This window comes from Episyrphus balteatus, chromosome 1, assembly GCF_945859705.1.
Source record: "Episyrphus balteatus chromosome 1, idEpiBalt1.1, whole genome shotgun sequence".
Taxonomy (NCBI): Eukaryota; Metazoa; Arthropoda; class Insecta; order Diptera; family Syrphidae; genus Episyrphus; species Episyrphus balteatus.
Genome location: NC_079134.1, coordinates 16,920,327 through 16,936,674, shown reverse-complemented (window position 1 = coordinate 16,936,674; position 16,348 = coordinate 16,920,327). Strand labels below are relative to the sequence as shown.

Below are 16,348 nucleotides of genomic sequence, written 5' to 3'. Positions count from 1 at the left end.
ATGGTCACCCTGTGACGGTCTTTCATGTGCCGTGACTACAAATCTTAAGTTTTCTCAATTTTTTCTTTTAATACGGACCTTGAATAACCCTGGCTAACAAGTACATTCAAAATTTTTAACTCAACTGCATCAGTTTTAAAGCAAATTTCACTTTTTTGCTTAACTAAGTAAACACAAATTTTACATGACCCTAATTCAATGAACCGTAGTAAAAGACCGAAAGGATATGTTTTTCTACTATTTTCATTGATAAACCTATATCGCTTAAGCGTAGTCTACCTTTAGAGTATTAGTTTATCTTTTAAAAAATCAGCACTTTACTACTTTTAAAAAATCAAATTCAGCTCTGAAAGGGTACAAAAATTAAATAATACCTATGAACATTAAATAATATGAAATATTTTTATTTCCGTTATTTATAGAATATTCTCAACAATGTAATACCATTTTGAAAAGAGAATTGAACACACCAACTTTTGAGGTAACTTCCCGAAATGTCGTAGTGCATTTTTGTTTAACACTACGGTTCATTGAGTTAGGCTGCGATTTTTAAATTATTTTTCTGATAGCAGTCACTACCTAACTTAGCTACTGTTTTCGTTTCGACGTTGACTTTTGGGACACCCTGTATATCCACCCCGTTACTTTGGAATGGCCGTTACAATATTCAATGGCTCAAAATTTTAAAAGCAGTCTGCTCTTTAACTTAATAACTTAGTATAATGGCTTAAGCATTTTACTAAATTGTTCCAATGATTTCAAAGTGTCCCAGAGTTTTTTAAAATTTTATTTTCTTTTAAAATATATGAACAACAAAAAGTTTCAAGTTTCCAGCAGCTTGTACCCTACTTGAAATAAAATCAGATATCCTGAAACAAGCTCCTATAGTTATTAAAGTTATATAAATTTTATACATGTGCCAATCTCTAAAGTATATTTTGATTTAACACTCCGATTGATAGTTTTTTTTTTCAGAAAAAATATCTTCATAGCTATAATACTATTGCATAGCGTTTGAACTTCCACTTGCATAAATAAAATAAATTCCTTTTTAATCGCCCAAATCAAGTCACATAACGAAAAATGCCAATTCCTTTTTCTTATGCACGAATGATGATTTGTTTTCTGAATGTTTTTGTTTGTGCAAAAGAAAATGTTTTTTTTTTTTCATTTTCCGCTTTGGATAAAAAATGGTAAATGTTTTGTGAATGTTTTTTTTTTGTTTGTTAAAAAAGCAGTATTTAAAATTTTGTGCTATGTATTTACGAAATAATGTTGGCTATTTCAATTCGTGTGCACGACTGGACTCAATGGGTAATCGAGTTTAGAATGCACTTAAATAATGAAAATCTCAAAGAGTTGCAAAAAAGCATCAAAAACAAAATACTCGTACACATTTAAATATTAGAAACGAAAGCAATGAATGATTAAATTTAATTGAAATTTTCATTTAAGATCATGCAAGGTCAAAGTAGTTCAAAGGACTTGAAAACTTTAAAGAATCTCTATGCAATAAGACTATAGAATTTGTTTAATGCAAGATTAATCGAATAACTATGAACAAAGTCAAGACGTCTCGTGTGGATCTTTTCTTTTTTGTTATTGTTATCTTTTTAAATATTTTTATAAATAATGTGGTCTTAAGTTATAAACAGCTTAAGAGCCGGCATAGCTACAAAAACATATGTATGTTAAATAATATTTATACAATCTTTCTTTTATTTTGAACTTTTAAGGTACCAAGTACCTTATTTACACAAAATTCTATTAAAAACATTATTAAAACAATAAATTGATAATGCCAATCATACGTTGCGTATTTTTAGAAGACAGATGATAAGCTTGATGACGAAATAAAATATTTAATGCAGTCAGCAATAATATTTTTGTTTGGTGAAATTGACGTTTTCTATTGAAGTGATAAGGTATCATATCAATTAAGTACTCGTAGATCTTCTTTGCTGGGGATCTATGGAAAATTTTGTTTGCGACAAATTTAATTTGATGAAATAATAATAAATATTTTTAAAATGCTTCTTTATAAACAACAATAAGACCATTGTAAACGTGTGCATTTAAAATACACTCATGCTCAAATTTAACGCAAAACCTATTTATTTTACAGAAAAAAAAACCTTTTATTACCTTATGTTTCAGTATTATGGTTCTTTTCTCAGGTGAGACAAGAGTGAGCTTAAATTCAGATGGAATGAAATGTGTGTGAAGAAAATTTGGGGGAAGATTTGCTGAAGTCTTGTAAAAATTTCAATTAAAAATAAATGCATTTGAAATAAAAAAAAAAAATATTTATTGTATCTGAAAAAATTGCATTAAAAAAAATTGTGTTGCAACTGAAAAATATTTGTATGAAAAAATAAAAATATTTTGATAAAAAAAATTGTATTGCAAATAAATAATTTTCTGCATTGAAAAATAAAATTCAATGCACAATGTGTGCATTACCTAAATATTTTTTTTTTTTAATATTCGTCGAATTTCTTACAATTTTGACTATTAGGCCTTACATAAGATTCGAGGTTATAGTTGAAATTGCTACTGTATGGTCAAATAGCAAAAATTGTAAAAAAATTCGACGAATATTAAAAAAAGTATGTATTTAATGCACACATTTTGCGTTGATTTTTTTTATTTCATTTCAGGAATTTTTTTTTATTTGCAATAAAATTTTTTTAATTTGAAAAAAAAATTTTCAATGCAAATATTTTTCAGTTGTAATTATATTTTTTTTAATGCAATTTTGTTTTTTGTTTCCAATAAATATTTTTGCTAAGCAAATATTTTTTAGTTGCAATAAATTTTTTTTAATGCAAATTTTTTTCAGCTTAGAGGCAATGCCCTAACTCCAAATATGGAAAAAAAAAATCAAAATCAAAAATTTTGTAGGGCCTTTACGAGATTATGGGCAGAATGTGTCACACCCGTTTCAATGGAAACATCCTTATCTTTAACTTTAGCATCGAATGTCACTTGCATTCAAAAAGATCGAAAATACAATACTTAACTTTAATTTAATTATAATAAGCAAAGCAGTACTTCCTCAGAAACAGAATATCTTTTAAAAGTGTTTCATTAAAGTAAGTTATGGGTAAGTTTTGCTACATTTACGAACAAAACCAACTTAAATTGTGAAAACTTTACTCTAATTCTGTTAGCTCTGATTTTTCAATCATCAGTTAGGCTATTAAACGAATAATGTCAATATAAAAAAAGATATTCATATAAATAAGCTCTAACTGAGGTTTATCTTACTGTTGAAAAATTGCCCCTTAATTAACATAAATATTCTGGTAGAATTGAGAAGTTTAGTCTATATGATTTGATTGGAATGTCAAATAAATTGATTGGAAGATTAGACTGAAAGATAATGAGCAATGAGGGCTGAAGCCTACTTTACCATCAAAGAATAGAAACTACGCGTTTACAGATGCGGGTGTAGAGGAGGTATGCCATGGGTACATTTCTCCCTTAGAACTAAACTATTCTAAAATTCTCAGACCTGTTACTTAAATCTAATCATAAATATAAAAACATAAATAAAAAGTTTGTATGTTAAAAATTAATTACATTATTGATTTGAAATTCGTTGTGGCAGTTGGTTGTTCTACTAAGCTGAGTATAGTTAGGATTAAACAGTATAAGCTTTTCAAATTAGCTTTTCTCAAAAGACTTTTCTAAATGTTGTACAAATTTGTTATCAATCAGAAATACCTAAAGCCTAAACTCTATAGTCTATACGTAACACCTTCCTTAAAATTTTCTCAGATCCGCACCTGATCGATCTGAAACCAAATCGACAAACAAGTTATTGTTGCCTCTTGTTGATCAAGTTGCTAGTTTTCTTTATCAGTTTATTCGTTCATTAGTTGCATTTTGAAGCTGCTACAGTTTGGCCGCAAGTCTCAGTATTTAGAGCTTAATTTTAGACTAATTTAATTTTTTTAATTTTTCAAACAAAAAAAAAAACTCTCTCGAAATGCCGGTTGATATTAAAAACGTTTTAGTTTGTGATGCCGTTGATAGTGCGTGCGTTGATCTCTTAAAAAGCAATGGCATTAATGTTAGTATTTGAATTTTCTTTTAATGGAAGATATAAAAAAAGAGACAAATAATGGATTATTCTTTTCTCATATTTAGGTTACCTATAAATTGAAATTGGCAAAAGAACAACTGTGCGAAGAAGTTAAGGTAAGAACGACAGTAAAACTTAAACCCATGCAAAGAAATTAATTTAAATATTTCATAAGTGGAAAAATTAATTATTCTATAGCGAGGAATCGATATGTTGGGAGATTAAAGGTCATTTTAATAAAAACAAAAAATAGACTGATAAAAAATTAATCTAATAAATGTTATCAATCGAGAGTCACATGTAAGCTAGTTACTATGCTTAGAAGCATAACAAATAATGTTATTTTTAACAAGTAGGTAGGTATAAGGAGGTTATGTACTATTAGGTACCACACATATACAAAATGTATAAATTAAGATGATTGCTATGCTTGGCTAGATTATTATAGTTGTATATAAATAAGGTAGTTGGTTATTGGAATATTTCCTACTCATATTCATCACTCACTTTTCTCTACGTAATGATAAAGTTACACTTGATAAATTAGAAATAATTGTTTCTACTTATTATGTTTTTATCTATGTTTTAGGTACGCGTAGTTATAATTGCTAAAAAAACAAACAAATTCTAGATAATCAATTTTAGTTTACCATGTACTGAGTTCATTAATTTTCCTGCTTTAAAAACATCTGTTCAATTAATTTATTGTTTTAATCCTTAGAAAATAAAGAAGTCTGTTGAATATTATTGAGAAAGAAGGTGTGAGTGTTGTAACTCATATAAGAATTACATGTTTGCTTGTTCTATACTGTATTTTTGCTTTCCTGTCAAAAACTAATTAAAAGATCATGGAGAAATCTAAAAAAGTGGTTTTTGATTACGCTGTGTCTGTTGGGCTATTGGTATGTGAGTCCATCATCATAGCAGTGGAAAATTTGAGTTCCACACATTTTTTTTTTAAATCAAAACAACATTAAAATAGAAGGATTTTTCTCGTTTACCGATTAAATTAATTGCTATGCACCTAGTATTCAGCACTTTGGAAAAAACGTATTCATATATCCACTTTATAAAAAATCAATTATGGCCAAAATGTCATTTCCGGAAACGTCAATTCTGGCTACGCTTTATTGGACTCTTATAATGTATTGGTGCTGACATTTGTAATTCTGTCTGTTTTTTGAATTTTTGATTAGAATCTAATCAAAAAATGGCTGGAATACGTATTTTAATTAATAAAATTACCAACAAACTACAAAAAATAACTTTTGACATGCAAAAATGGAACTCTCTAGTGCTAAGTGCTTATTGAGAGAAATATTGTCGAATATAAGAATTGGAATACAATTTCTGATATTGCAAAAATAAGGTATCAACGTAATGAAAAATAGTGGACAAAAGTTTTCACACTAACTCGATCTGGACCGGCTCAGATTACGAGATGGATGGTGCTGAAGCGGAGGTTTTGATAACGAATTTATCAAAACCTCCCATTCAACATCATCCATCTCGTCCTCTGAGCCGGTCCATTCTTACTCTAGATTTTTTCATCGTTATAAGGACTATTCGGCGCTTCCGCATCCCCAATCAGTTAATATAATTCGAGTAATTTAACATAAAAAATCTTAACTTTTTTTTACTTCAAACGAAAAGGTAAAGATAAAATAATATCGAATGTGACAACTTCTTCTTATTTCTATATTATCGACGATAGTCATGATCTCGGATGGGGTCACAACTCTTTCACTCTACTACTTCACACTACGGCTCCGCATGCAATGCCGTCTTTACCATAAGGGCACACGAGGGCCGCACCCAGGGCCCCATTCTCAGGGGGCCCCGAAGGAACGACAATTTCTCTCACACATTTATTCTCAAAACATTTTTGTCGGGCAGACCATCTACCAAAAAATTTCAGTTTTTATATGGCAATTGGCAACCAAATAAAGTTTTTTCAACACCTATACGGAAAATACAATATGTTTTCAAAATGAAAACAAATTATGTGGCGTTGTATGCGGACAAAAATTTAAATCGAAACGACCAAACCCAAATTAAATTTTTCAAAAAATAAGACAATAATATTTTCAAAAAACAAGAAAAATAACTTTTTTTTTCCATTGTTGGTAAGATTATTTATTATTAATAAAAACAACGAATTCTCTTCCATTATCTTTTTCCTTAAATAATAATTTCGTTGGAAGTTCGCAAAATTGTCAAATTTGTAGTGCGTGTTAAAATCGTAGATTCGTATTAAAAGACGAAAAAAGAATCAATTCGTTGGCAAAAAAACATCAATACTTTTTCGGTTGGAAAACGTTTAAGAAAAAACTATTGCCGGCTCATCGACGGTACATCAATGTTTTGATATTTTTTTTTAAGTTTTCTTAATTTTAATATTTGTATAAACCTTTTTATGTCAAAATATTCATTAAAATCGGTTGTGTCGTTTACATTAAGAAATCGGTTCTATGGCAAGTAGGTACCGTTAATAACGGTCCAAAAAAATGTTTTTCTTATTTCAAAAGTGCGTCCTTATTTGCAGTATTACATGTTTTTTTCAAAGCAAAATCCTTATCCGTTTTTGAGAAAATTGCAATATCTCGAAAACTTTATATTGGAGATATCCGTTAAAAAGGAGACATTAAAATAAAATAAAATAAAATAAAATAAAATAAAATAAAATAAAATAAAATAAAATAAAATAAAATAAAACAAAATAAAATAAAATAAAATAAAATAAAATAAAATAAAATAAAATAAAATAAAATAAAATAAAATAAAATAAAATAAAATAAAATAAAATAAAATAAAATAAAATAAAATAAAATAAAATAAAATAAAATAAAATAAAATAAAATAAAATAAAATAAAATAAAATAAAATAAAATAAAATAAAATAAAATAAAATAAAATAAAATAAAATAAAATAAAATAAAATAAAATAAAGAAACTTATAACCGGTACAGGGAAATTATTGGCAGTATAAAATGTACAATTATTGGCAGTGGCAACGTTTGATGTCTCAATGCGCGTATTGTTGGCACACTTTACCAATAATAAAGACACTAGGTACTTTATATGGAACGATATATTGGCAGCCCTTTTTAACCAACCATTGCTTTTTAGCCAACCATTGTACTTATTTTACTTTCCAAAAGGGCCCCAAATTCTTGTGTGCCCAAGGGCCCCAATATAGTTAAAGACGTCCTGTCCGCATGTGGGGTTCGCCGATCGAATGTGACGCCCGTAACATTTTTATATAAGAGTATTTGGATATAAGTTTTATTTTTCATTGGTTCAATACAAATAAGTTTATAAACTTGACATTGAAAATATAAAAGCAAATAAAGTTTTATAAATGGAAAACATTTAAAAAGAAAAACCTAGTATGTTTGTCATAAAAAAATCGAAGACATTGCAATTATATCAAAGACCTAAGAAGATGGTATAGAAAATTTCTTTTAAAATGAGTCAAAAGAAACCTCTTTATATCAAAATAAAACGAAAAAGAATGCTGCAAAAGCGACGCCTTTGCAACTGATTTCAATGTTATTAAGGAATTAAAAGACTACAAGATTTTTTTCAAAAGCTTTATTTGTTTCTTTTAATACTGCACCTACGCAATTGTGTCTATCTTTTATGGCAGTAGGTTGATAAATACACGTCACTGCACAGAGAAAAATAGACCACATAAAATAGAACAAAAACAATAAGATTTCTCTATGGTTTTCATCCAAGAAGGAAACCTTATTAAAACAATCGGGTTTTCCTTATTGTTTTAAAATCTGCAAAAAAATAAAAAAAACGATGACCAGGCTGGGAATCGAACTGGAGACTTCAAATCATTAGTCGCCCACCTTACCACCTGAACCAACCTGCCATGAGTTGCTAAGTTGCAAAAAAAATCAACTTTTCAGTCAAATTTTAATAAGATTTTCTCTATAAAAATAATAAGAAATCTCCTTAAAAAAACCTTATTAATCGTTGATTTTAATAAGATTTCCTCATGAAATGTATGGACGGTAAAACAATATGGCAATCTGTTAGTTTTTAGCGGGTCATATTTTTCTCTGTGTGGCACCGGTAGTATCAAAATACAACTGCACTGTTCAAAGAAAATAAAAGCAATAGTGTGAAACTATTGAAATTGTTATGAAAAACATTTCTAAGAACAGACAAACAAGATTATGGAAACAATGATTTTTAGCTAACTGACAAGTCACAAAGGAAATTTCCTACATGTTCCCTAAATCCTATGTCACCTGGACACTGGACAATTTCCAAAAATAAACTTTATGTAGGATATTTGAAGTGAATCGAGAAATCCGTTTAGGCTTTAACTATCAGTCGGTCGAATGCATGACTTGATATCCATATGGCTTTTAAAAATTAGTTTTCATAATTCCTTTCCTTACCACCTTACCAATCCTTAGATATATTAATTGAACTGTTTACCTGCTTTTGGTTTCTCACTCGAATGAACGGGGAAATACGAAATACCTTATGAATACATTTTTTTCTCCACTTAAAACCTTACTAGTTGAAAAATAAAAAAAAATCAATAAAATTAAAAATCAAATTTGTGCATTTTTTATCGCTATACAACTTTTGCGTTAAAATAGTAAAACCCATCTTTTCTTGATTGTTCATTAAGATACCGGAAAAACATCTGATATGCTAATTTTCTATATAAAGGAAGTAAAAATTAAATTCTTGTCTATCTAAAAGAACTCCTTATTTCCTTGATTTATATCTATACAAAAAAAAAAAAACAACAGTGGGTGGTTCTGGGTTCAAGCTTAAGGAATGTTAGAGAAAATTTTAATAATTTATTTTATTCTTTTGTTAAAAATTCAACATTTTTTTCGAGTACAGTGGAACAGAAGAAAGTAAATATAAACAAGGGTTAATTAACCCTTCGCACCATACAAGTACAGTATGAAATTTTCAAAAAAAAAAGATAGGTTATGAGATAAACAAAATCTGATTTTCTATTAAAAACAACATGCAGTTCAGTAAATTATTCAAAAACAATTCATGAGCTGTGACATACGCCCACGATCGCAGACAAAATTTTATTATAATTTTAGATAATATTTTCAAAGTTTTGTAATATATCAAAGGACATTAAAGATACATTTTTAATCCTTAATATAAGGATTCTTTAAGTAATATGTTTTGTCTTCTGTTAACACTCTCATCAATTTAAAATTATTCAACATATTCATTATAGAATCTCATGTATAATAACGTATTTAAGGAATTACCTTATACTTAAAATTGAATTCAATGAAGCAAATCTTTGAAACCTTATTAACTTTGTGTCAAGGCATATCGTTCAATTTTCTCTCTCGATATATAGATGTAAATACATAGTTTCGATTGATTAATGACATTTGTGGGAATTGATGATTTATTTAGGAAGAGTGAAAGGACATAAGTGATAAATCTTGTTAAGGAACATCATCTATTTAATCCCTTACTTTTGAAGAATCAAGTTTTACCTACTAATTATTGGTTAAACACCAGACTTTAATCAAATCTATAGCTCTTATATCAAGGTTAAAGTTTTTAAATTCAGGTAGAATGGTGGAACATCCTTCATATGTTTTAAAAATATTTTTATGTTCTACGAAATAGACGGTAAATAGATATAGAAAAAAAGTACGTATACTATACACCCACGTGCACATTTTTGAATTTTAATAGAAAATAATCACCTCACGTGTTTCTTGTTTTTACATGCAGAGTGTATTTTGTTTATGTTTACTTTTATGTTAGCCTTGTATTACAAGGACCTTAGGTATTTTTGTGTTTTTTTTAACATTTAAGGTAAAAGATAGATTAAGTTCAACAAACGTTTTAAATTTGTTCTCATTTTTATTTTAACTTCGAATATGATTTTTTTAAATTCATCACAGACTAAGTGGAAATACATATTGAATTTTAGAATTAAATGCCTGGAGAGTCTCTCTTTAAAATGTATTTAATGTTTTTTGGTTTTATTCATAAAAAAAAACATGAAAATGAAAATGCCTCCAGATGATAGACAAGAATTTTAAATCTATTCACCACGATTTAATCATCAAAATAAAAATATCTAAAAATGGTATTTAATCTAAGAATGTCGAAGCCATGTCAAGGAAAAATAGAAGTTTTGGGCCACCCTGTACAAATAACATTACAAGTTAACAAGTTATCAGTTTTGTGCTTAACGAAATTAAAGTTGCTTGGATTGATTTTGTGATAATAATCTGTTGATTTTATGAGTCCAATAAGCAAAGCATGACAAAATGTAATTGTTTAGTGAAGTTCTTTTAAAGTGGGTAAATGTTAATTATTTATTTATCACATGTTGCGCATCTTCTATAAATAAATGTCCTTTCTTCTATTGAAATTGTTATCTATTGCGTAATTTCTATACAAGATACAGATAGAATTAGGTAGACTAATTTCAAGTGCATGCAAAAGTGTAAATAACCTGTTAGATTAAGGTCGATGGCATTTGCCTTAAATTACCAGAGATAAAGTTAAATAAAAGGTCAGATCCTTTTTATGTTTAGAAAGAGAAGAAGGTTTAATTATCTATTGGGCACGTTCAATTATTTAACTTTCCAATATAACCTGAGGAATTAAAGTGCACTCTATTTGATACAATGTGTGGTACTTATATTTGATTTATTATTCATTCGGTTTGTCAATGAGTAATAAAATCTATGATGGCATGCAACCAATGCATTAAGACATATTTATGTGGAAATGGAAATTATTATATTTTGAAATGTCTTTGTTTTGTTAATATTTTAAGTGATCTTATTTTTAAAATCATCTTAAATCTAATGCAACTTTTATTTTTTTTTTTGTTTATTTTTTTATTATTGACACAAATGTTCATCATTTCAATACGAACATTATGTAAATATGTACGTATACTAGTATTGGGAAGTCTTTATTATTCATACATTAAATCTTCGTTTGTTTGCAATTTGACCTCGGTTATTTATTTTTGCCATGAAATTTCTAGGCTGTTTTCCCCATTAATTGGCTTTGCTATACTCTTTCTTCGAGTTTAGGGATATTTTTTAGTTTTTTTAGGGTTATTTATAAAAAAGTAAGAATTTTTCAAACTGAGATTACGGTCATACGGTCAACTGGTGGCTGGTAATCGGCAACAGATCTTCACAGGTGTTTTGAGGTATTTTTCAAGTTTTTCAATTAAAGATTAATAACTTGTAGAGCACGTACCATTATGTGTGATATATCAAATAAAAGGTAATATCAGCATGCGTATTAAAGTTAAATAAATTTGTTATGTGCTCTAGATCAAAAGATATAATGTGTTTAGAAAAAGAACATCTTTTCACCGTTATCTCAGAATTTTGAATATGAAATTATTTGAAATTTTGCACAATTATAATTTATTTAATTACTTATCTACTGTATAAATTTCATTCATCTATCTATTAAAACAAAAGTTATGATCAATTGATTTTTCCTGTCGCTTTTTCGTTTCATCTTGTTTCAAATCACTACGATACTAAAGAAGTTGTCACTTCTAAAATGTCACACATACGCCAGAGTGTCCTTTTGAGTTTAATTTTTGATAAATTTGATACAATCTTGTATTACCTCTGTGGTAAACAAAACGCTTTGAACTCTTAAAGAAGTGCTTGCATATATATAGAGTCTAGACACATGAACACAAGGAGAAAGTCATTCTTACGCACATCATAACCATGGCCGTAGCCAGGAACATTTGTCGGGAGGGATTAGATTTGTGAGATTATACTATTTGAAACTCAAAATGTATGCGGACGGTGACATATCACGTTTAGTATAGAGTTTGGTGCCCTGATTACAAAACGGTATTAAAAAATTCGGTAGCACCGCTTAAATCTGGACTCAGGGCCAAAAAAAGATTTTTTTGGACCTTCATTATGGCAAAAATTTAGCTTCCTCATATTTTCACCAGTTTTTATTTTTACTAAACCATCTTAACTAAATTGTATAAGTTGAACAATTTCAATTATTTCATTTCTTTTGGCATTTACCCAACCTCGACATTTTATTATTTAAAGCTTATGTCGTTTTCGATTGTCTCTCCGGAAGCGTCCGGAATCATTCAGAAGACTTCTGAAACCGTTTTATTGGCATGAAAATGACAGCCAGAACGCTTATCAGAAGAGAAATTCTCTTCTTGATTTCAAATCAGAATCAAATCAAGAAGCACTAATACATGAATACTCACATGTCAAATATACACTCAATCATTGTTTATTATTATTTTTCATTCAAATTTTTTTCGTTTTCTGAAATTAATTTTTTCTATTTATTTTCAAACAAATAAATTAAGCTTTTAAAATATTTTGCAAACCGAATTCCCGATTAATTTGTTGAATATTAGGTATTATTTTCTTCACATATTAATTATTTTTCAAGTCTTATGCCATATTTGACATTTTAAATTTCACAGAAAAAAAAACACAAACACAAAAAAAATAGAATTGAGTGGAAGCAATTCAAACTGTTTTATTGGATTTCAGAATGAGTGAATCCTTGAGTGATTCCAATCGAAAACGACATTATGTTTAGACAACAATATGATGTTTTAAAAATATATTCTTAAATAATAATTATTTTTCTAAACTAAAAAAAGGTAATTTTTATGAAAATCAGTTGAAAGTAATTGACTGTGAAACACAATTTAAACGATTTAAAAGCTCAATACAGAAATTCTATATTGAATTTTCTCTTTCTTTAGATCTTAAGTTTTGATATGACTGACTTAATTTATCTTTTTCTGAGCTGTTGGATGAGTTTTTGGACAAAATAACTCAAAGTCTATGAAGACTTAAGTAATAAAGAATAATTTATTATATTTATTTTGACTATTCCAAAAAAAATCTTAGCTAATTTAGTCATAATTTCAATACAGTCCTTTCTGATCTTGTTTTAAAATGTCAAATTAAACAAACAAGAACTCATTGCTAATAACAGTTATGAATGCATTATTATATTAAAACACATTTTCCACATTAAATTATATAATTATGCCCAAAAATGTCTTAATTTAAACATCAAAAATGCAAATCCTTTAAACAAACCCAATTGATCCCTTTTAATGTCCTTTTTTTTCCATTTCATTTCACAGAATTATGACGCTGTAATTGTTCGTTCAGACACAAAAATCACCGAAGAAGTTCTTAACGCTGGCTCAGCAGCAGCTGGTGGAAGTCTGAAAGCAGTTGGACGTGCCGGTGCTGGAGTTGATAATATTGATGTTGCAGCCGCAACAAAACAAAATGTTATTGTACTCAAGTAAGTATAAAAAAAAAAAACAAATATTTACACACAAACTTTTCTACTATCGTCGTCGAGACTATGACCCTTTAGACTGCCTTGAATGCTTTATAATGAGAAATAGAAATAAAAATAAATACCTACACAATAATCGTATACCTGTGTTATTCTAATGGAATTAATTAGATAAAGTGAGAAGAATCCTTGTCTATAGAGCATTGTGAGTGGGTTGATAATGAAAATAAGCTCCTTAAATTCCGTTTCTCCTTCAACTTCGTTATAAACTAATACACCCAATGCCTACTCCTTTTGTTTCTTATAGCACCCCGGGTGGCAATTCGATTTCAGCTTGCGAACTGACATGCATGCTAATTGGAGCCTTAGCACGTCCATTTGTACCGGCTGGACAGAGCATGAAAGAGGGTAGGTGGGACCGGAAATTGTACAGTGGCACTGAGCTCTATGGCAAGACATTGGCCATCCTTGGTTTGGGAAGAATTGGACGTGAGGTTGCTATTCGTATGCAAGCATGGGGCATGAAGGTGAGGTTAAGGATAAATGCTTTGCTCTTGTTTATACAAGAATGATTTTTCTAATAGATAATTGGTTACGACCCCATCACTACCGATGCAGAGGCTAAAGCAGCAGGTATTGAGAAAATGACACTCGAACAGATCTGGCCACTTGCTGATTACATTACCGTCCACACACCTTTGATTCCTGCAACAAGAAGTGAGTCGTATTTATTCAATAAATGATTCCAGGATGTCTAAAATAAATTGTTTTTAATTTGTAGATCTTATCAATGCACAGGCATTGGGTAAGTGCAAAAAAGGCGTTAAGGTGGTAAATGTTGCACGTGGTGGAATTATTGATGAGAGTGCTGTTTTGGCCGCACTAGAATCTGGTCAATGTGGTGGAGCTGCATTTGATGTCTTCCCAGAAGAACCACCAAAATCTGAAATCACAAAGGCACTGATCCAACATCCCAAAGTAGTGTCCACACCACACTTGGGCGCCAGCACATCTGAGGCACAAGTTCGTGTGGCTGTTGAGGTTGCTGAGCAATTTATTGCATTGACAGGCAAATCAAAGGAATATACAACTTATGCTGGCGTAATTAATAGAGATGTTCTTAAAGTATATCAATAAAATAATCAAAATAAAATAAAATTATAAAATAAAACAATTTAACATTTTTATTTGTTTACAAGAGAAAATTTCTGAATTGGATTAAAAAGGGAACCGGAAAGAAAAAAGATGCCATGGCATTATAGTATGGTTAGTTTAAATTTTTCGATTACTGAATTAGGACGGAAATTTATGTATGTATATGAACATAATTATGGTATTTCCATTTAGTATGGTGTAGATGTGGTTTTTGGAAACAATGATTTGGTCCGAAAGCTTCCACGCTATTACCCACAGATTGGTGGTAATAAATGGTTAACTGTGCTAAATTCATCACGACTGAAAAGTCTATAGAGTAACCAGTAAAGCACTTTACATACAAATTATTTTAAGGGTTAGTGATTTTGTAGATTAAAGATGCGAATAGTTTAAATAGTTGCTGCATGTAAAAAAGTATATATTATTATTTGCTTTATAGTTTCATGTAAAATGTACATACAAATATCAAAATATGCATTCGTAAAAAAATTAATTTTAACGATTTTTTTTATACAAAAGCATTTAAATTGCCTCAATATAAATGAAATTCTTTTCAAAAAGATCACTTTTGGATTTTTTAAAAATATTTTGAATTTTTTTTTATTTAAAAACGTCAAAATTTCGAAAACGGGACAGTGATTTTTTTTAGAAATTTTTAGTTTTATGTATATGTTGATTTGATGCTATAAAATGGCATACCAATTTCATTTAATTTATTTTATTATTATTTTTGCAAATTAATAAAAAAAAGAGGTTAAACGAATTTTTTTATATAAAAATGCATTTTTACAAAAGAAATTAAATGGCATACTTCTTTTAAGAGGTCAATTTTTTATAAGACGTTGGTTTTGTTCGTTGAAGAACGAATTTTATTTAAAACAATTTTTTTTCATATACCTATACATTAGACTGGGCCAAAAAAATAAAAAAATTTTTTTGAAAGTTACTTTGAAAATCTTGTTCAGGATGATGAAAAAAAAATTTGGTGAAAATTTGAGCCGTTAAAAATAATTTTAAGAGGTCTATCATCGGTGTTTTTTATTTTTATACATGATATGATGTGTTACAACAGAACTGCTAGACGATCAAAGTAAAAAAAAATTCTGTTCATTTTTTCTCTTATATAAAATTAAATTTCCTACAAAAAAGATCTGATTGAAAATTTTCGTCAGACGAGCCGTATTCGAGTAATTAAGCTTTTTAAATCGAAGTGTTTTTTCAATTTGACTGTTTCACTTTGGAATTTTGTGATGAGCAAATAAGTGAATAGAAAAATAAAACCACGACAGATTCTTATAGGAAATTTAATTCTCTACAAAAAAGGTCTCATAGTAATTTTCCCCAAATTGAGTTCTGAAGAAGTTATTCACGATTTAAATCGAGAAAAAAATTAAAAACATCAATTTTCAATTTCAAAATTTTCTAATTTACTGAAAATTCAATATTTTCAAATTAGCAAGATGTTTTCTTGTAGGGACTAAAACGTTCTATAAAAAGTTCCTTGGCAGCAAATTAATTGCTTTAACCGTTTAGAAGATAATCGTATTCAAATCGCAATGCATACTTGTCATAAGAAAACTATTGAAATCAGTGGGCATTGGTTTTGATACGAATATCTTCTTAACGGTTAAAGCAATTAATTTGCTGCTAAGGAACTTTTTATAGAACGTTTAAGTCCCTACAAGAAAACATCTTGCTAATTTGAAAATATTGAATTTTCAGTGAATTAGAAAATTTTGAAATTGAAAATTGATTTTTTTAATTTTTTTCTCGATTTAAATCGTG

The 16,348-nt window shown here is 28.6% G+C and overlaps 1 protein-coding gene across 1 annotated transcript; it reads left to right on the top strand.

The window, feature by feature from the left end:
• Nucleotides 1-3,878: 3,878 nt before the first annotated feature.
• On the top strand, nucleotides 3,879-14,587 carry LOC129921258 (D-3-phosphoglycerate dehydrogenase). The gene is made up of 6 exons (XM_056003001.1): nucleotides 3,879-4,078; nucleotides 4,156-4,206; nucleotides 13,245-13,411; nucleotides 13,716-13,935; nucleotides 13,993-14,125; nucleotides 14,190-14,587. Exons 1-6 carry the CDS (start codon nucleotides 3,995-3,997, stop codon nucleotides 14,543-14,545), a joined length of 1,011 nt encoding a protein of 336 aa, XP_055858976.1. The 5' UTR covers nucleotides 3,879-3,994; the 3' UTR covers nucleotides 14,546-14,587.
• The last annotated feature ends 1,761 nt before the right edge of the window (nucleotides 14,588-16,348 follow it).

What these genes read in the sequence shown, in the direction of transcription:
- LOC129921258 (XM_056003001.1), top strand. Translation starts at nt 3,995, where the DNA reads ATGCCGGTTGATATTAAAAACGTTTTAGTTTGTGATGCCGTTGATAGT. An exon ending in CAAAATGTTATTGTACTCAA is followed by an intron (nt 13,412 to 13,715) that starts GTAAGTATAAAA and finishes TGTTTCTTATAG; the next exon opens with CACCCCGGGTGGCAATTCGA. An exon ending in TGCAAGCATGGGGCATGAAG is followed by an intron (nt 13,936 to 13,992) that starts GTGAGGTTAAGG and finishes TTTTTCTAATAG; the next exon opens with ATAATTGGTTACGACCCCAT.